This window comes from Electrona antarctica, assembly GCF_951216825.1.
Source record: "Electrona antarctica genome assembly, chromosome: 5".
In the NCBI taxonomy this organism is placed as follows: Eukaryota; Metazoa; Chordata; class Actinopteri; order Myctophiformes; family Myctophidae; genus Electrona; species Electrona antarctica.
The window spans coordinates 2,611,503-2,634,604 of record NC_136810.1 but is presented as its reverse complement, the minus strand read 5'-3'; the positions used below and the strand labels follow the sequence as shown (position 1 = coordinate 2,634,604).

The following is a 23,102-nucleotide window of genomic DNA, read 5'->3' as shown; positions in this document are numbered from 1 at the left end:
TGGGAGGTCTCTGGAACAACATATTTTCAGATGGGGGTCGCGGCCAATTACATATAATCTTGAGGGTCCTTGACATGAAAATGTTTGAGAACGACATGAAAGAAAACGGTCAGGATTTAGAAGACATTTGTAGAATCGTCGTCAGGTCTAAATGGATTAATTATGTCGCGCCAGGTGGCTACACAGCCCAGGATTCTATACCAAAAGGTTCAACATAGCTATGAGGAATGGAATGAAACATTTACAGATATGAATAATGGATGCACACACGGATGTCGGACGCATGACATATAGATGTCATTTAGTGACTGCAGCGATACACACACAACAGCGGATTCACCCGTTATCACTGTATTACATAGACGAGATCAACCGTTATCACTGTATTACATAGACGAAATCAACCGTTATCACTGTATTACATAGACGAAATCAACCGTTATCACTGTATTACATAGACGAAATCAACCGTTATCACTGTATTACATAGACGAAATCAACCGTTATCACTGTATTACATAGACGAATCAACCGTTATCACTGTATTACATAGACGAAATCAACCGTTATCACTGTATTACATAGACGGAATCAACCGTTATCACTGTATTACATAGACGAAATCAACCGTTATCACTGTATTACATAGACGAAATCAACCGTTATCACTGTATTACATAGACGAAATCAACCGTTATCACTGTATTACATAGACGAAATCAACCGTTATCACTGTATTACATAGACGAAATCAACCGTTATCACTGTATTACATAGACGAAATCAACCGTTATCACTGTATTACATAGACGAAATCAACCGTTATCACTGTATTACATAGACGAAATCAACCGTTATCACTGTATTACATAGACGAAATCAACCGTTATCACTGTATTACATAGACGAAATCAACCGTTATCACTGTATTACATAGACGAAATCAACCGTTATCACTGTATTACATAGACGAAATCAACCGTTATCACTGTATTACATAGACGAAATCAACCGTTATCACTGTATTACATAGACGAAATCAACCGTTATCACTGTATTACATAGACGAAATCAACCGTTATCACTGTATTAAATAGCCGAAATCAACCGTTATCACTGTATTACATAGACGGAATCAACCGTTATCACTGTATTACATAGACGAAATCAACCGTTATCACTGTATTACATAGCCGAAATCAACCGTTATCACTGTATTACATAGACGAAATCAACCGTTATCACTGTATTACATAGACGAAATCAACCGTTATCAGGACGTTGGAATATGGTCAATATGGCCATACTGGCATACTGGACATGGTGGTGTCACGTGTCATTTCCAACTAAATTGTCGACGCATGGAAACTAGGGGCTACTAATATATACTATTCTCTGCCTATCGGGACGTAACTCGGACGGCGCTGAGTCGGGTCTGGTGGCCGTCGCACCAGACCTCAAGGCCACCAGACACGGCGCGCCTCCGTCATTGACATCAGTGACACAAAAATACCATTATCACCACCGTCACAATAGGTGATAATGACATACTGAAACAGTATGTGGAAAATGTCCATACTGGGCCAGTGGCGTATCGAGGAATTACGTTTTGGCCAGGCAAGATATGTAAATGTTCGTCTCCCCGCGCACAATCGTAGCACTAAAGGTTTTCAAAGAGATATACCTGCCAGACGAGTGGGATACAAAGGCTGAAAGGCATGCATTTACATTCCAATGGGTGATTGAGGGCCGCGCTCTACCGCAACGGCCAATCAGCTGTCCACTAATAGCTCTCAGGTCTTGTTTTTGTCCTCTTTTTTCTCATTTCTCATGGATTTTGAGCAGGCCAGAAATGGATTTGGACAGGCGGACGCCTGCCCTCGCCTTATTGTAGATACGCCTCTGTACTGGGCCCATTGCATGGTCCTGATGACGGTTGATTTCGCATATTCTATGCACTGAAACAGTGGAATGGGGTGCACAACATGACTGAATTCACTGATATACAAATGACACTCTGTTTGAGCAGTGGTTCTCAAAGTATAGGTCCAGCCAAGATAGTTAATATATATCAAATTCAATATCAGTCAAATATCATCAAATATATCTTTAATTAACCCATTTTGACCTGAGATCAGATTCTAAAAATGTCTTCTAAATCCTGACAGTTTTCTGAAAAAGCTATGTTTATGTCAGTCGTTCTTCGATTTTTCAAAAATAGCAGACCTACAAGCTTGTAGCATGGCACTCAGACTCAGTGGTGCGCTATGAGGTTGTAGATCTGCTATTTTTCAATAGCTAAAGAATAACATAATGCTAACCAAAATGGGTTAATACATATCAAATTCAATATCAGTATACTCCGGTCTAAATCGATCTTTAATTAAGTAGCGATGCACTGTGAGCTTGTAGATCACATTTTTTAGAAAATACAATGCCAGACCCAGAGGGTTTCTAATCTGGCATCTTTTCAGATGGGGGTCTACGCTCACATACATATCAATGTGGGGGTCCTTGACATGAACAGAGTTTGAGAACCACTGGCCTAGATATTACATAAAGCCATGAAGGGTATTGAAATGACTGATGGATGTATTAACTCACTCAGTGCCACAGGACGCCTAATGACGCCTCCCCCTTTGTAAGATCAGTGTGAGGCTGTGAGTGTGTGTGTGAGGCAGAGCAGAAAACTGAACCACTGTGTCAGATAAAGAGAGAGAGATGGATGGAGGGAGGGAGGGAGGGAGGGAGGGATGGAGGGAGGGAGGGAGGGAGGGAGGAACAGTGTGAGGGACAGGCAACACACTGCTGATGACACAGGGTGTTCAGATCTATTTGAGTCCATTTCCTGAGCCCCCCCCCCCCCCCCCCCCCCCCTCATCCTGTCTGTGAAACCGGAGCTCAGGTTTGCCGTTCAGAGAGTGGCTGCCTGGTGTGAGTCGTACTGGGATAACAGAACACCGTACGAAGCACACCCCGGTTTGCATTACGTTACTGCAGGTACGTTAACTCCAACAGAGTTTGCTGCCTATTAAATGCAAATCACTATATTCAATACTGTTACATTTTAATACAGTCAAGACTCTCATTTAATTCGTTCAAAACACTAATTTAATTAATCTAAGCTATATTTATGTATTTTTGTTTTATTAAATTAACAATATTTTTTTTCTCCATAATGGATCAAATCGATTAGTTCAAATGATGATGATGCACCCGTGATAAACCCATACATAAAAATCACACCTGTGTGAACTGAGTGGTGCAACTCCCCTCCCCCTCTCTCTCTCATTAGCAGGCAACAGTGCAGCACTATCTCTCTCTCTCTGTTTCTGGCACAACAGCGCCACTTTTGACCCTACTGGTACTCATAGTAACAGTCACGTGCATAGTCACATACATAGGTTAACACATGGTTAACACGGACATTGCTGTTCCTTGGAGTGGTTGCACCACTCAAAAATAAAGAACAGGGACATCCAAGCCAGTTATATCTCAGCAACAAAACATGAAAAAGCCACCCACTACCACCCCCAAGTGGCCAAGCTGCTCCTAGCACCCACACCGGACCAATAAGTGGTGTAAACTGATCGACCCTGCCAAACTTTTAGATTAAAGAACACGATGAATCATCTCACCACAGGTTGAGCTTGCCTCCACACATTATCTTTTAATGATGCAAATAAGCTGTTATCGCAATTGATGTCTCTATAACACATTCTAGTCGGGCTGTTATTATGGTATTCCATTATCAAGCCCTGTAGTCTAGTTTCCAATAAAAACAAGTAGCCTAAACTTAGATTAAATTTCCGGCGGCCCATTTGCAGAGGCAATCAACCTGAGCCTCCATCAAAAATACAATTACCCATAAATCCACGCCGTAAAGACTGACCCTGAAAATGAACTTGGATGTGTTGCCCGTTGCTGACGCGACATGTGAAGCATGTGCGCATGCACGCAACGCACGCGCACACACACAGCATTTGCACATACACAACACATGCTCTTGCGGACTCTTGTTTGTAGAATTGATCACAATGCCTGGGTGTCTCTATGATGGATAAAATCCCCAATGACATGCGCGCGCGCACACACACACACACACACACACACACACACACACACACACACACACACACACACACACACACACACACACACACACACACACACACACACACACACACACACACACACACACACACACACACACACACACACACACACACACACACACACACACACACACAGGCTAATCTCTTGTGGATGATGTATGTATGGGACTTTTCTGCTTTGCCTTCACACTAATCTTAATAAATCAATACAGTCATTCATTTTCATTTCATTTCTCTCCATGGCTTCTTGTAATATCTAGGCCAGTGGTTCTAAAGCTTTTTCATTGTTAAGAACCCCCAAATTGGAGACCTTCAATATCCGTCCCTCCCTGGATTAGACTGCTCGGTGTGACCCAAATATAGCGGACAGTGGATTTCAGAATTAACAGACAGTGACTCTCTCACACGTGTACAATACTCGATCTGACTGTGACCCATCATGTGACCTGCTGTGTTTTTACTTTCAATTGTATTTATTTATTTTTATTTACTTTTGTCCTGTTTGTCCTTGTTTCGTTAGGGGAGGGGGGGGGGGGGGGGGGTACGTTGTTTGTTGATGTTTGTGCATGTTTCTGTGATGCTTTGTGATGTTTTTAAAAAAAGAAAATAAATAGGTGACTACGTACTGTATAAAAACTATATTAAAAAAAAGAACCCCCAAATTAATATCTACCGGTAATTAGTTTAGTTTTAGATCTACCTATAAGATTTGTGTTCATAAAATGTTTCAAAAGTATTCCAAATACTTTTCAAGATTTATTTGAAAATAGCAGATCTGCAAGCTCACAACGCGTTGCGATGTGACGTGGTGTGGGCTTACAGATCTGCCAGCCCACTTTGGCCCCATTTACACTGGCAGCCAAATCCAGCCTGAATCAGATCTGAGCCACATCCAGATTGGAATCTGATTTGTCTAAATGAGTCATGTGACCATTTAAACCAATCGGATTTCAATCTTGATGTGGCACAGATCTGATTCAGGCTAGATTTGTCTGCCAGTGTAAATGGGGCCTTTGAGAGCTGGTTGAGAGGTAGGCCTCTCAACCAGCTCCAGAAGCAAAGATTTGAGTTAAAAACGTATATAGAATATATATTCAAAGATTTGCACTACCTTTTCACGATTCTTCCAAAAATAGCAGACCTACAAGCTCGTAGCACGGCACTTGTTGCCGCGCTACGAGCTTGTATATCTGCTAATTTTCAACAGCCTTTAACATGATGCTTAAAACACCTGAAGGGGTTCCCGCCCCCAAAATAGGATAAAGTAAGTCTCGGAGCTCTACAAACTGTGCGGATGTTCTTCCTCTTCCTTGATGTTTGCTACTAGTAAACAGTCATGCTAAAAGAAGCTCAAGAGAAAATAGAAGCCTCACTGTTATAGCCTTTCCATTGGCGCCCTCTTTTGGCAAGACGTAGTAACTGAAACTAAATGTTTGTGGCCTGCAGGCTCACTAGCAGCAACAACACAGTGTGAGTTAACAAAGTACTACTATTCAATTTACTCTGCGAGGATCTTTGTTAGTAACATCACAGTCTCTCGAGACAGTCTGTTGTCTCCAATTCAAAGGGAAAGAGGGAGCTGTTTTTTCTCAGATTGGTACCAACACAACACTTAATCTTGGACACTCACAGCAGCACAACAGGAAAAGATTGGGAGGCATACTTTGGTTCGACATATCATTGGTTCGAAGGAGCATTGGTCTGAGGTGCGTTAAGGGTTGGGAGGGTTAAGGTTAGGTTCAGGTGTGCTGCCCCGTGGGGGGTTAGGGTTAGGTTTAGGTGTGCTGCCCCGTGGGAGGTTAGGGTTAGGGTTTGAGATAGGTTGTTGTTATCGGACCAATGGTATGTCGGACAAAACGCATGCACCCGAAAAGATTGTGTATGGAGTCTACACACAAGAATGATATGAATGGCACACATGGACGGATCATATCAGAAATGTGGTCCAGTCTAGGGCCCGGAAATGCTTTGGCCATGTCTCGCGAACCCCGCCCCGCCCCCATCCCCAAACCCAATACAAATTGACCACTACAATAACCTTAAACATAGAGAAAATGTGCCGCCTCAATGCATTTCCAATGGGAGTCACATGGTTTCATGACACAACCTTGCATGGCTGTATTCTGTGTCTACGGGTGGTTGATAACGATAGATACAGTACTGAGAAAACTTATGTGACAGTGGCAGGGAAATGCACACTAATAATAATAATAATAATAATAATAAAAAGCTTTAATTTATATAGCACCTTTCATGTCATAAAATGCAACGCAAAGTGCTTTACAGGGCAAAAGAAGATAAAAACACAAACGTAAAGTAACAATTAAGCAAGCAAAAACACAGTGGCCTTAAGACAATAAAAAACAGTAGCAAAGAGCATAAAACAATAAACAATAGCAAAGATCAAAAAACAGCAGTAAAACAGGCAAGGCAGTAAGAACACACACATAGACATCAAAGGGGGCTTCAGCCCCTGCCCTTTTACCCGTCTGTAAAACAACTGCCCTCTCCAGACCACGAATGCAGCATTTACTACATGGTGAAAGAAATGCAAAATGCCACACAAAATGCCACAAAATGCCACTGCTTTTTTCCCGAAGTCTCCCGAACTTGAACGCAGCATTTTGCGTTGAACACATTTGTGTCCAGGTCTAGCGAAATGGTCCTCATCTCGCCTATAATGAAAAGGCAGAAAATCTAAAATAAACTTGATTTTTTTTTTTGTGATTTTCGTTTTTTTTCATATTAACACAGCTTGAATGTTGAAGAAAGTTTTCATTCCAACAGATTATTGATTTGGGCAAATTAAATGTATACATTTATAAGTCAAAGTAGGCTAGCCAGCTCTAGGTGTTGAAATGATTTTCTCAGCTTTGGGTAAAACGGCACAATCATTTTAAAATGGTCATATCTCCTTCAAATATTTTTCCAAATTAATTGAATGATACATCATATGAAAGCTTACATTCTGTACTTTAATAATCTGTAAAAAACTGAAAAATTACTCTGGTCGAGATGAGGCCCTATTTGCCAGACCCGGTCACATTTGTTTAGAAATCCACGTCATATACACCGCATCTCCACTAGCTAGAGCGCTGGGTTGCGCTCCGAAAATAGCTGATCTACAAGCTCACAACGCGTGGCAGTGCGACGCGTTGTGAGCTTGTAGATCTGCTTTTTATTTTGTCCAAAAGTGCCCTCTTACGAGATTCCAGCCCCTGCCTCTCTAACACTCCGTCACTGAACCAGCTCTCACTGAACCAGCTCTCACTGAACCAGCTCTCACTGAACCAGCTCTCACAGAACCAGCTCTCACTGAACCAGCTCTCACTGAACCAGCTCTCACTGAACAGCTCCCACTGAACCAGCTCTCACAGAACCAGCTCTCATTGAACCAGCTCTCACTGAACCAGCTCTCACTGAACCAGCTCTCACTGAACCAGCTGTCACTGAACCAGCTCTCACTGAACCAGCTCTCACTGAACCAGCTCTCACAGAACCAGCTCTCACTGAACCAGCTCTCACAGAACCAGCTCTCACTTAACCAGCTCTCACTGAACCTGCTCTCACTGAACCAGCTCTCACTTAACCAGCTCTCACTGAACCAGTGAACCAGCTCTCACTGAACCAGCTCTCACTGAACCATCTCTCACTGAACCAGCTCTCACTGAACCACCTCTCACTGAACCAGCTCTCTCACTGAACCAGCTCTCACTGAACCAGTTCTCACTGAACCAGCTCTCACAGAACCAGCTCTCACTGAACCAGCTCTCACTGAACCAGCTCTCACTGAACCAGCTCTCAAAATACGCCAAAAAAAGGCACTCATGGCATTAAATCCTTTAGCAAAATCAAAACAGTTTTTTAATTCACCTTTTGCAGAGTCCACGTGAAATGGTCATTCAAACAAACCGAACACAAAAGAGGTATTTACAGCCCACTGGCCAGGGTCTGCTCTGCTCCCTACAATCAGTGGCATGCACAGATATACTTGGGGGTACACTAGAGCAGGGGTTCTCAACCCGTGGGTCGCGACCCCTCGGGGGGTCGCCAAATTATTTTAGGGGGTCCCCAAATTATTTAAAAAAATAAAAATAAATAAAGATCTTTTTTTAAATTTTATTTTCACGATTTTTCAAAAATAGCAGACCTACAAGCTCGTAGCGCGCCACTCGGTGGCGCGCTATGAGCTTGTAGATCTGCTATTTTTCAATAGCTAAATTATAACAATGCTTAAAACACCAAAAGGGGTTCCCGCCCAAAATGGTTTAAGGTTATTGTAGCAGTCAATTTATATTGGGGGTCGGGAGGGGGCGGGGCGGGGGTCCCGAGACATTGCCAAAGCATTTCCGGGGGTCCCCGGCCAAAAACGTTGAGAACCCCTGCACTAGAGCACCCCCTGCCCTTTTGGCAATGTGGCCTTAAAAAAAATATATATATATATATATATATATATATATATATATATATATATATATATATATATATATATATATTTGTAGTGTACACTGTACAGTATGTGGACCATGGTGACATTGATCAATTATTGATAAAAAAACTAATATATTATTTAGTCCCCAACATCTATAAATCTCACACTATTAAGGCAACCAGCCGGTTTCACGCGCTCCACAAGGTGCCCTTTTTTTCACTTGAGCACCTGCCCCTCTAAATGTCTGTGCACGCCACTGCCTACAATCCTACGTTGATTGCTGGGCAGTGGCAGGTGCTCCTTATAAAAGGCTAGGCCCCTCCCATGGTGTGGACCAATGACAGGTCTTCATATAAAGGCTAGGCCCCTCCCATGGTGTGGACCAATGACAGGTCCTCAGATAAAGGCTAGGCCCCTCCCATTTGGACCAAACCAACCCTGGATTGATTGATTCCACCAATGGAACCAGTGCATCAATGTCCAGAGACATCACACATCATTCATAAGCATAACACACATTTTAAAGTGTCACATCATTCATACTACTACTATAAATGATCCCCATAATATAATCAAAGAGTTCTCTAAACAAACAACCACAGCTGGTAGTTGCTCCCTTCAATGGAGTCAACAGTCAATTAACAACTTGAATCAAGCATCACACAATTATATATATAATGTCAAAATAACAAATATCACTCTGCAATCAATCATAAATAATAATTCAAACGTTAACCATTCAGTCTCAGTGGCAGGTTGAACTGCCACACACTCTCTGCTCGTCCCTGGACACACACACACACACACACACACACACACACACACACACACACACACACACACACACACACACACACACACACACACACACACACACACACACACACACACACACACACACACACACACACACACACACACACACACACACACACACACACACACACACACACACACACACACACACACAGCTGCTGCAGGCCAGTCCTTACCTGAGAGCCTGTGCTGCCTGGTGCTGACCCGGTTGGTGTTCTGGACCGAGCAGCAGAGGTGCAGCATGGTAAACATGGTGAGGATCATCACCACACTCTGGAGGAGCAGGGTCAGCTCAAACTGCTTCCCGATCCTGGTGGAGGGAAAACATGGTGAGGATCATCACCACACTCTGGAGGAGCAGGGTCAGCTCAAACTGCTTCCCTATCCTGGTGAGGGAAAACATGGTGAGGATCATCACCACACTCTGGAGGAGCAGGGTCAGCTCAAACTGCTTCCCGATCCTGGTGAGGGAAAACATGGTGAGGATCATCACCACACTCTGGAGGAGCAGGGTCAGCTCAAACTGCTTCCCGATCCTGGAGGAGGGAAAACATGGTGAGGAATGGATCATCACCACACTCTGGAGGAGGAGGGTCAGCTCAAACTGCTTCCTGATCCTGGTGAGGGAAAACATGGTGAGGATAATCACCACACTCTGGAGGAGCAGGGTCAGCTCAAACTGCTTCCCGATCCTGGTGAGGGAAAACATGGTGAGGATAATCACCACACTCTGGAGGAGCAGGGCTTAGAGTATATGAATAGAGACGGCACCAGAGTTCTCCTCCCATCCACTAGCATTAAGTTGCTCAAAAGCGCATGAGGCGATTTCACTCCTCCTTCCGGGTAGGAACAGAGTGCATTCTGGGATGGATTTGCCCCAATAACATGAACGCACTGCCGTTGACTATCATTGCGCACGTTCACGTATGAAACAGCGTTCACGTGTCATGGGCCCAATAACATGAACGTGCGCAATGATAGTCAACGGACCAGCGCTGCAATGACAAATTCGGCCACTATGTCCATTTCGCCTCAGGGTTTCCTCCGGGTGCCGTCTCTATTAATATATACTCTAAGGAGCAGGGTCAGCTCAAACTGCTTCCCTATCCTGTACTGGAGTATACAGTACTGGAGGAGAACCAGGCAGAAAGGATTAGCACAGAGAGGAGAGGTTGTCCTAAATACATCTCATCTTTCCTGAGCCCTACCACACCCGGTCAAGTAATTTCCCCAAATTCAAAGTACCAAAAGTTAACTAAGCTTCTGTGGCCCTAATGCATGGAACGACCTACAAACGACATTAAAATTGACCACATCGGTACCCTTGCATCGTTTTAAAACCTTGGTGAGCATACAGACCCCCACAATATGTAACTGTTTTTAGATCATTTTGAAATGTGCTTTTTTTTGTTTTTGATATTCACATGTATACCTTGTATTGTATTGTATTCTTTGTTTTTTATTTTCCTGATCTTCTGATGTTTTTCTATGTGATTGTATTACTCGATGACACTGACAATGAGTTTGATTACTCAGTGTAATTTCGAGAATAAATAAAACTTTTATGTATTTTATAACCTTTTTATGTTATTTTATGTTATGTTGTGAGCTGATAGATCTGCTGTTCTTGATGATGGATCTACTGTAGGCTATAGGCTGCATCAGCTATCAAATGATACCGAGTGCCGCGCTACGAGCTTGTAGATCTGCTATTTTTTTTAATTAAATTTACTTGTTGTGAGCGCACGTACCAGAAGAAGATGCGCAGGATGTTGGCCACCAGCAGCACCAGACACACCCTGGTGGAGAAGCCCTCGGTGTTGCCAGTCCGCTGGATGTCCTGGTACTGGGGCAGGTACGGCACGGACCCCCCCAACACCATGATGAGAGACGCCAGCCATGACAGCAGCATCCAGGAAGCCTCCGTCTCCGTCTCCGTCTCCGGCAGGCCCACTCCTCCTTCGGCGGCGTCCATCACACACACACCACGGAGACTCAGGGATGTCGAGGAGAAACGGTGGAGGGTGTGTGTGTGTGGGGGGGTGGGGGGGGGTTGGGCTGGGCTGGGGACAGAACGGAAGAGTCACTGAGACTAACAGGTGTGTACGGTAGTAACGGTACAGAGATTAAAATAGGGTGCATTTTGCATCCCAAAACGCAGTTTATAGTTAAGGGACACAATACAACAACAACCTCTGCATCCACGGGATGCACTACTGTACTGTTTTTTTTATTCTAGTTTATTTTGCTAGCTTTAGTTATAATAATAATGTCTTCTTCTGTTTTCTACATGAATATAACCACATTATAACCATATACAATGGAATGGGAGTTAAATGCTGCAATTTGTAAAAAGAAAATGGCAAAATATGACTCCTAACGTCGTTGAAGTGGGACTCATAAAATGTCCCTGGGACTCATCTAAATTCTAAAAGACCATCCCTGCATCCTGGGACTCATCTAAAAGACCATCCCTGCATCCTGGGACTCATCTAAAACACCATCCCTGCATCCTGGGACTCATCTAAAAGACCATCCCTGCATCCTGGGACTCATCTAAAAGACCATCCCTGCGTCCTGGGACTCATCTAAAACACCATCCCTGCATCCTGGGACTCATTACATTGAAAACCTCTTTACAGCACTGATGGTATGATGTGTCAATTATAGGAATGAACGTATTCACGCGCCCCGCAGCGCCCCGCAGCGCCCCGCAGCGCCCGGTACATTTTGCTCTTACGTCCAAAAAATGGCCAATAAGAAGTGATCTCTAAAAGGCCAGTCCACCACACCAATGCAACTAGTGGCAACTACCATTATCCCCAACATGGCAACCGGTCTGCAACTGGTCAGTCCACACCAATGCAACTGGTCAGTCCACACCGCTACAACTGGTCAGTCCACAGTGCTGCAACTGGTCAGTCCACACCGCTGCAACTGGTCAGTCCACACCGCTACAACTGGTCAGTCCACACCGCTACAACTGGTCAGTCCACACCGTTCTGAAACTGGTCAGTCCACACCGCTGCAACTGGTCAGTCCACACCGCTACAACTGGTCAGTCCACACCGCTACAACTGGTCAGTCCACACCGCTCTACAACTGGTCAGTCCACACCGGTCTACAACTGGTCAGTCCACACCGCTACAACTGGTCAGTCCACACCGCTACAACTGGTCAGTCCACACCGCTACAACTGGTCAGTCCACACCGGTCTACAACTGGTCAGTCCACACCGCTACAACTGGTCAGTCCACACCGCTCTACAACTGGTCAGTCCACACCGGTCTACAACTGGTCAGTCCACACCGGTCTACAACTGGTCAGTCCACACCGGTCTACAACTGGTCAGTCCACACCGGTCTACAACTGGTCAGTCCACACCGGTCTACAACTGGTCAGTCCACACCGCTGCATCTGGTCAGTCCACACCGCTACAACTGGTCAGTCCACACCGCTGCATCTGGTCAGTCCACACCGCTACAACTGGTCAGTCCACACCGCTGCATCTGGTCAGTCCACACCACTGCAACTGGTCAGTCCACACCGCTGCATCTGGTCAGTCCACACCGCTACAACTGGTCAGTCCACACCGCTGCATCTGGTCAGTCCACACCACTGCAACTGGTCAGTCCACACCACTGCAACTGGTCAGTCCACACCACTGCAACTGGTCAGTCCACACCGCTGCAACTGGTCAGTCCACAGTGCTGCAACTGGTCAGTCCACACCGCTACAACTGGTCAGTCCACACCACTGCATCTGGTCAGTCCACACCGCTGCAACTGGTCAGTCCACAGTGCTGCAACTGGTCAGTCCACACCGCTACAACTGGTCAGTCCACACCGCTACAACTGGTCAGTCCACACCGCTGCAACTGGTCAGTCCACACCGCTACAACTGGTCAGTCCACACCGCTACAACTGGTCAGTCCACACCGCTACAACTGGTCAGTCCACACCGCTACAACTGGTCAGTCCACACCGCTACAACTGGTCAGTCCACACCGCTACAACTGGTCAGTCCACACCGCTACAACTGGTCAGTCCACACCGCTGCAACTGGTCAGTCCACACCGCTACAACTGGTCAGTCCACACCGCTGCATCTGGTCAGTCCACACCGCTGCAACTGGTCAGTCCACACCGCTACAACTGGTCAGTCCACACCGCTGCATCTGGTCAGTCCACACCGCTCTACAACTGGTCAGTCCACACCGCTACAACTGGTCAGTCCACACCACTGCATCTGGTCAGTCCACACCGCTACAACTGGTCAGTCCACACCGCTGCATCTGGTCAGTCCACACCGCTGCAACTGGTCAGTCCACACCGCTACAACTGGTCAGTCCACACCGCTACAACTGGTCAGTCCACACCGCTACAACTGGTCAGTCCACACCGCTACAACTGGTCAGTCCACACCGCTACAACTGGTCAGTCCACACCGCTGCATCTGGTCAGTCCACACCGCTGCATCTGGTCAGTCCACACCACTGCAACTGGTCAGTCCACACCACTGCAACTGGTCAGTCCACACCACTGCAACTGGTCAGTCCACACCGCTGCAACGGTCTCTACAACGGTTTTGTTGGAAGTAGCTGCATTTTGGTGTGGACTGGCCTTTAAGCTGAGAATCAAGAAGACATCACCACGACATACATAATACACGCACGCACGCACGCACGCACGCACGCACGCACGCACGCACGCACGCACGCACGCACGCACGTATTGTTATCTGTGCAGCACAGAGCGGGTGTCTGGCCGGAGCAGTGACAACGGAACGGGGTGCTGTTATTGTTAGCCGTTATTCCACTTTTCTTTCAGCTCTATCGCTCTATATAGAACTACAACTAAAGCTCAAACCACACCAAAGGGTCATGTTGGGACACAACGCTTTTTAAGGTAAACCACACCAAAGCAACTCATTGAGTTGCAATGAGTTGCATATGTCTAGTTTACTTTAAAAAAACGTTTTTGTACACATTTTGAACTTGTGAAATGGGACATGCTGCAATATGCGTACTTTTACTTTTAGTACTTTAAGTACATTTTGATGCTGATACTTTTGTACTTTTACTCAAGTACATTTTCAATTCCGTACTTTTACTTAGTAACGAAGTAGTTCTAAAATTGAAGTATTGGTACTTTTACTCAAGTAAAACAATTGAGTACTTTTTCCACCACTGCCTACATGTTATACTGTACGTCTCTGGACCTGTCACGCCACATTATTTATGTCCCAGCAGTAATCAACGGAGCACTCCATCCTTTCCTGGCTCTGTGTGACTTCCTCTAAAAGGCCTCACTCACACGGTCGCTGCAGATTGCTCTGTGCTTGCTGTATACAAAGGGTGTGATACAGCTTGCCCCAATGCATTTCCAATGGGAGTCACATGGTCTGACACAACACTTGTGTTGTATGAGGGGGAGGGGCGCAGTCGAAACACAGCCGAAAGCCATACAACAGCTTGTAGTCCAAAATGTAGTCCTCAAACCATGTGACATGTGACGGCCATGACACTCACAGCATTCATACAGCAAGCATGCAGCAATGCATTAAAGGTCTGAGTGGGGCCTTTAGGGTGCACTCACACGGTTAATGCAATGCTCTATGCTCGTTGGGTAGTGTCATGGCCGCCCAATGCATTTCCAATGGAGGTCACATGGTTTGACACAACATTGTGTTGTATGAGGGGGAGGGGCGCAGTCGAAACACAGCTGAAAGCCATACAACAGACCCCTCCCCCTATGTTGTGTCAAACCATGTGACCTCCATTGGAAATGCATTGGGCGGCCATGACACTACACAACACAGCATTGATCCAACGAGCACGATAATTGCATTAAAGGTGTGAGCTCAGCCCTAGGGTGCACTCACACGGTTAATGCAATTCTCTGTGCTCGTTGGATCAATGCTGTGTTGTGTCATGGCCGCCCAATGCAATTCCAATGGAGGTCACATGGTTTGACACAACATTGTGTTGTATGAGGGGGAGGGGCGCAGTCGAAACACAGCTGAAAGCCATACAACAGCTTGTAGTGCAAAATGTAGTCCTCAAACCATGTGACATGTGACGGCCATGACACTCACAGCATTCATACAGCAAGCATGCAGCAATGCATTAAAGGTCTGAGTGATGCCTTAGGCTGAGCTCACACCTTTAATGCAATTCTCGTGCTCGTTGGATCAATGCTGTGTAGTATCATGGCCGCCCAATGCATTTCCAATGGAGGTCACATGGTTTGACACAACATTGTGTTGTGTGAGGGGGAGGGGCGCAGTCGAAACGCCCCTCCCCCTCACACAACACAATGTTGTGTCAAACCATGTGACTCCCATTGGAAATGCATTGGGGCAAGCTGTGTCACACCCTTTGTATACAACAAGCATACAGCAGTCTGCAGCGACCGTGTGAGTGAGGCCTTAGGCGCTCTCTCTGCTAGGTAAACAAAACACTGCTGTATGAATTATGACCTAGTTATGTTTTGCATGCCATGCAGTGCGTGATTAGAATCTTTTGGCTACCTAGTGAAACAGGAATGAGTGTGGTAATATGATATGATATGAATATGATGTAGTACTTTATTGTCAGTTTGCACTGACATTTGTTTTGCGACCCAGCGGCCTTGTATGCAATACATATTAGGGCATTCACTTCTAGTAATTTTTACTAGTTGACTAGTTGCCTAGTTTACTAGTTGACTAGTTGTTTAACTAACTATTATGTAAAAAAAAAAAAAAAAAAATGTTCTTATCAACTAGTCAACTAGTACCAACAAGGTCGACTAGTGGATTTACTTTAGTCGACTAGTTGACTAGTTGCTTAATCCATTTTGGGCGGGAACCCCTTTTAGTGTTTTAAGCATTATGTCATACTTTAGCTATTGAAAAATAGCAGATCTACAAGCTCGTAGCGCGCCACTCGGTGGCGCGCTACGAGCTTGTAGGTCTGCTATTTTTTTTAAATCGTGAAAAAATGTGGCGCAAATCTTTATATATATTCTTTCAGAGCGAACGTTTTTAACTCAAATCTTTGCTTCTGGATCGAGGGGTACCTGGTACTAAATATTTTCAGATGGGGGTCGGCAGAAAATGTTTGAGAACCACTGACAGAGAAACATGAGTTTTTCAGAAAACTGTCAGGATTTAGAAGGCATTTGTAGAATCGACGTCAGGCCTAAACGCCCTAACACATATACACATTTGACAACACAGGACAAAAAACAGAAAATACACAGAGAGTTACATACACAGAAACATAAGGGCACAGAGTAACGTCCACAGCTCAGTCTAGTCCTGCGTTCCCAAATTCCTGATTAAGCCTCAGAGTCGACTGGTGGACAAAAGACCTCTTCAGTCTGACCTTATTGTACGCTGGAACACCATATCTCCTTCCTGAAGGCAGCAACCTATACTCTCCATACAACACCATATCTCCTACCTGAAGGCAGCAACCTATACTCTCCATACAACACCATGTCTCCTTTCTGAAGGCAGCAGCCTATACTCTCCATACAACACCATATCTCCTTCCTGGAGGCAGCAACCTATACTCTCCATACAACACCATGTCTCCTTTCTGAAGGCAGCAGCCTATACTCTCCATACAACACCATATCTCCTTCCTGGAGGCAGCAACCTATACTCTCCATACAACACCATATCTCCTTCCTGGAGGCAGCAGCCTATACTCTCCATACAACACTATATCTCCTTCCTGGAGGCAGCAACCTATACTCTCCATACAACACTATATCTCCTTCCTGGAGGCAGCAACCTATACTCTCCATACAACACCATATCTCCTTCCTGGAGGCAGCAGCCTATACTCTCCATACAACACTATATCTCCTTCCTGGAGGCAGCAACCTATACTCTCCATACAACACTATATCTCCTTCCTGAAGGCAGCAACCTATACTAGGATGCTGTTATCATACGTGGTAGTACATAGTTGTGTAATAATTGACCAGAGGTGACCAGCAGCTGAGCAAATATTTCAGACTGCTGACCTGACATCGAAAATGTCTTCTATAAACCCTGACAGTTTTCTGAAAAACCTTATGTTTCTGTATCAGTGGTGCTCAATATTTCATGTCAAGGACCCCAAACATTATATGTAATATGCCTCCTCCCCCCCCTATCTGAAAATATGTTGTTCCAGGGACCCCCCCAGAAGCAAAGATTTGAGTTAAAATGTTCACTCTGTACCAATATATATTCAAAGATTTGAGGCACATTTTCACGATTTTTCAAAAATAGCAGACCTACAAGTTCATAGCGCGGCACTCAGTGCCGCGCTATGAGCTTGTAGATCTGCTATTTTTCAATAGCTAAAGCATAACATAATGCTTTAAGACACCAGCAGGGGTTCCCGCCCAAAATGGCTTAAACCGCCGCGAATGATGTCGTACACATGGGTTGTCAAAACACGTGAACCGTCTTGGCTACCGGTTTCAATGCTGAACCAGCTCTTTTCTCCTACACGTTCAGTCTGGTGAAAGAACAACGCAAACTGAACGAAATATAATTTGGACCAGGGTTGTAGTCATTCTGTAATGATAGAGGGTATGCACATGACATCATCGTACCTGGAAGTTATGCGGGAACGCCCACTGAGTGGCAAAACACTACTTTCTGGCCTTGACAGCCCATTCATCCAAACAGAAAGGTCCTGTCTGGTTGCATTAAACAATGTTAAACTGTACGGAAAGCTTGAATTATCCTCTTTCTATCTGCAAAGTTTTAGTTTCATAAAAATCCACCATAGAAACGTTATGAGCTACTTTCTGTCAAGAAATGCCCTGCATTTGATTATTGTGTCAGAGTTTGGAAGTGCTTGTTTTCAATAACACAACATTTTGCTGCCTCCTGCATTATGTGACATTTAGAAACAGGTGGTACGCAGGACGGTGGAGTGATTTACAACGAGTGCTTCCAAACTCCAACACTCCATTCATGCTGCTCAATGTTTTGCCACTCAGTCTAGATGAGGGGGGCGTGTCCTGATGGGAAAACCATGCATGTGCATACTCTCTATATACGTTTCACAGCTTCAGCTAACTTACTCAAAGGGAAGGGAACCCTTGTCCCTCTTCTGTGGAAAACATTCAGCTAAGATTCTAGATCTACAAGCTCAGGAGTCAGAACACATTGCAATGCAGCATGCTGTGAAAATACCAAAAGACCTAGTAGAGCCCTAGCCCGGTCTACTATACAATTCAAAGAAGTATTTCACTTGACTCTGACTTGTGTGCAGCACAGACCGTTTTAAGTTGCTTGAGTCAATATTTACACATTAGACATTTTGATATTCATTCTAAATAATATTGAATAAAGCAAGTTACAAACTTTGTGAGTATAGATCGTCAAAATGACCCGAGAAGTGTTTTAACCACTTGATCCCCACCGTGCCTAATCTGGAGGAACATTCAACAACAAATAGCCAATCTAGAAGCTCGCAACGCATCACAGCACGAAGCGCTTGAAGATCTAGCGATTTGGTGTAGACGGAAAAACAAGCGTTTCAAACTTAAAGGACCACTTCACCACTTTTCAACCTATCTTCATATAATAGGTCCTCACTAATAATCATGAAAAAAATGGCGCAATTTTTTTCTACTCGGTCTGTGTCTCATATAAGGGCTGTGGGCAGTTCAGAAACCGTCTTCCAGTGACATCATCGATGGGGAATACAAGCTAATAAAAACTGCAGGCTTTCTAGTCCTGAAAAGTTGCAATGCGAAAATGGAAGCCATCGTTCTCACGAATCTGCCTAATGATGATGTCACTGGAAGACGGTTTCTAAACTGCCCACAGCCCTCCTATGAGACACAGACTGAGTAGATACAAATCGTGCCATTTTATCATGATTATTAGTGAGGACCTATTATATGAAGATACGTTGAAAAGTGGTGAAGTGGTCCTTTAAGTCCGCTTCACTAAGAATAGAGGGTCTGAAATGAAATACCCCTTAATGAGTGCTTAAAGCACACACATGATGTGTGCTGATAATGCTCTGGCATAGCAGCATTCTCAGAGTCACCAACAGACTTTTCCCCCTCACTGTATATGTCTCTTTTCCCTTTTTTACCTCCTTTATGTTTATGATGAATTCCTGTTCTGTTCTTTGACTATATAGAAGTGTCTATGTGTACGTCTCTAAATGTTTTCATGATTTGAAGATGGTGGACCCTCTTGTAAACAAGTGTAATGCTTTATTGGGTCGTCGACTCACAGTTAACAGTCTTTGTATTGACTGAGTTGTGCTTGAAATGTACTGTAATTCTGCAAACTGTTAATACATATTTCAATCAATCAAAAAGACTCATGAAAAACCGTCCTTCCAAGTGAAGAGCGAGAGAGTCCTCCAGAAGATGAGTTAAGTGTCTTATTACCCTGTCTTGACATCTGCAGCCTGCTCTGCATAAGTCAGCTGCATAAGATGACAATATTTCAAACTAGGGAAAGATATCTTCGAGCATATAGAGGGTAGCCTGCGTGGTAATCTGGTTGAAACAATGTGTAGGTTATACAGCAGCACATGTGATTCTGCTAATACTAACACCTCTGACTGTGACGTTCATTTCAGAGTCAGAGGCAGCTGTCTTCTTGAGCCTCGATCACTTCTGTGGAACATTCATAACCAGAAAGTAACTTATAATGCATGTATTCAAGTTAGCTTAGGGTCGACGACAGAGTACAGCATCTTGCACTGGGCCTGGTCCACAAGATTCCATACACCACCAAGATACCCATGTACCTGTCTAAATACTTCACCAAGATACCCATGTACCTGTCTAAATACTTCACCAAGATACCCATGTACCTGTCTAAATACTTCACCAAGATACCCATGTACCTGTCTAAATACTTTACCAAGATACCCATGTACCTGTCTAAATACTTCACCAAGATACCCATGTACCTGTCTAAATACTTCACTAAGATACCCATGTACCTGTCTAAATACTTCACCAAGATACCCATGTACCTGTCTAAATACTTCACCAAGATACCCATGTACCTGTCTAAATACTTCACCAAGATACCCATGTACCTGTCTAAATACTTCACCAAGATACCCATGTACCTGTCTAAATACTCCACCAAGATACCCATGTACCTGTCTAAATACTTCACCAAGATACCCATGTACCTGTCTAAATACTTCACTAAGATACCCATGTACCTGTCTAAATACTTCACCAAGATACCCATGTACCTGTCTAAATACTTCACCAAGATACCCATGTACCTGTCTAAATACTTCACCAAGATACCCATGTACCTGTCTAAATACTTCACCAAGATACCCATGTACCTGTCTAAATACTTCACCAAGATACCCATGTACCTGTCTAAATACTTCACCAAGATACCCATGTACCTGTCTAAATACTTCACCAAGATACCCATGTACCTGTCTAAATACTTCACCAAGATACCCATGTACCTGTCTAAATACTTCACCAAGATACCCATGTACCTGTCTAAATACTTCACCAAGATACCCATGTACCTGTCTAAATACTTCACCAAGATACCCATGTACCTGTCTAAATACTTCAACAAGATACCCATGTACCTGTCTAAATACTTCACCAAGATACCCATGTACCTGTCTAAATACTTCACCAAGATACCCATGTACCTGTCTAAATACTTCACCAAGATACCCATGTACCTGTCTAAATACTTCACTAGGATACCCATGTACCTGTCTAAATACTTCACCAAGATACCCATGTACCTGTCTAAATACTTCCTAAATGTTAACGAAGTCCACACCCACAACACCAGAGTGATTTCAACAAACCATGTGCAACCCAGATTCGGTACAAACAAGGGATTAAATTAATGTTGCTCCTATGCCACCAAAATGTGGAATGCCCTACCAACAGTCATTAAGACATGTGAATCCCTTGACTCCTTCAAAACCGCTCTCAAAGGGCACCTACGGACGGCCGCAATTCAAAACTGCCCCCCCCCCCCGTAAAACCTGAATCCCCCCCCCCCCTTTTCACCCTCACTGTATGTATGTTTGTTTCTTTCCTTTTTTTACCTCCTCTATGATGATTTCCTGTTTTATTTGTACGTCTCTAATTGTTATGATGAATTGAACATGGTGGGCTCTATTGTAAACAAGTCTAATGATTTATGGTGTCGTCCACAGTTAACAGTTTTGAGTTGTGCTTGAAATACTGTAATTCTGCAATCTGTTAATAAATGCATCAATTAACCAATCAAACAATTTTGAGGGATTTTAGTATGTCTATTTTTATATTTCTACTATTTACACTTATATATCTTTAACTCTTGAGAGTGTAAAATTAAACCAAATGGACCTGTACGGGTCCATTTGGTTTCATTTCTCAAGAGTTACATTATTGTTAAACATCTTGCATTACTTAATTTACAAGAAGTCTACACAATTAGAGAATGTAGAATAATTGATATTTTGATCAACGTTTGCCTGTTATCTCTCCTATGGATCGTACCACATCAATACAACATGGAATTGTGGACACAATCTTATTCCAACAACAACAAAATATTCAAAGTTTGGGTCTGAGAGGCTCAATGCTGCCTAATGGTGGTTCAAATTAATGCTGCCTAATGGTGGTTCAAATGTGGTCCGAATGCCCCAAAAAGAATGGGCCTTGAATTGATACAACAAGTGTTGAAACCCACTGATCTAAGACCGTCTATTTGAATATAGCAGATCTACAAGCTCACAATGTGTCACGAATGATGCTGATGCCACACATTGTGAGCTTGTAGATCTTCTATTTCCAAAAAAAACGGTTTGACAAAGAATACTCTACTTTGGTACGTACTTCTAAGTACATATTTATGTTAATACTAGTTCTAGTCAAGTAGCATTTTGAATACAGGACATTTACTCTCTACATTGTGGTATTGCTTTAAGTAAAATGTGAGTTATATGACTTATATGGTGGTAACAGATGGTGGAGGTGAACGGAACACTGCCCCCCCCCCTCCCAGTGAGCTGTGGCGTTCCACAAGGAAGCATACTAGGACCTTTACTGTTCCTAATATATGTAAACGACGTGACATCAGCTTGTGACTGCAATTTGTTCCTGTTCGCAGATGACTCGGCACTGCTGGTCTCGGACAGGAACAAACTGCAGGTTGAAAAGGCCCTCAGCTCTGAACTCGGTATAATCTGCACCTGGCTCGCTGATAACAAACTATCTTTACACCTGGGAAAAACTGAATCCATTCTATTTGGATCAAATAGTAATCTCAGATGGCTTCTTGGTTAGAGTGGGTGACAATATTATCACACGAAAAGATGAAATTACCTACCTCGGTTCCATCCTGGAGGTAAATCATTCCGGTGAACGTAATCAAAAAGGTCAACCAAAGAACAAGATTCCTATACAGGATCTCCTCACTGGTCAACAAAAACACCTTGAAGACCCTAACAGGAGCCCTCGTACAAGGTTTCTTCAAATATGCTTGCACCTCCTGGTACCACAGCACCTCTAAGGCCCTTAAAACAAGGCTCCAGACTTCCCAAAACAAACTGGTCAGGCTACTACTTGGCCTCACTCCCCGAACCCACCTCACCCCTGCCCACTTTGACAGGCTGGAATGGCTTAGGGTTGACGACAGAGTACAGCACCTTGCAATGGGTCTGGTCCACAAGATTCGCTACACCACCAAGATACCCATGTACCTGTCTAAATACTTCCTTAATGTCAACAA

At 44.1% G+C, this 23,102-nt stretch overlaps 1 protein-coding gene across 1 annotated transcript in view; it reads right to left on the bottom strand.

Moving 5' to 3' along the window:
• LOC306923823 (solute carrier family 66 member 2) overlaps positions 1-11,403 on the bottom strand; it is a 121,741-nt gene extending 110,338 nt beyond the window's left edge. Inside the window, exons 1-2 of the mRNA XM_079502146.1 lie at positions 11,115-11,403; positions 9,540-9,673 (exon numbers count right to left, since the gene is read on the bottom strand). Of these exons, the coding sequence (XP_079358272.1) occupies positions 9,540-9,673; positions 11,115-11,338 (358 nt within the window). The 5' untranslated portion in view covers positions 11,339-11,403. The remainder of the gene's footprint in view (positions 1-9,539; positions 9,674-11,114) is intronic.
• Positions 11,404-23,102: the final 11,699 nt, after the last annotated feature.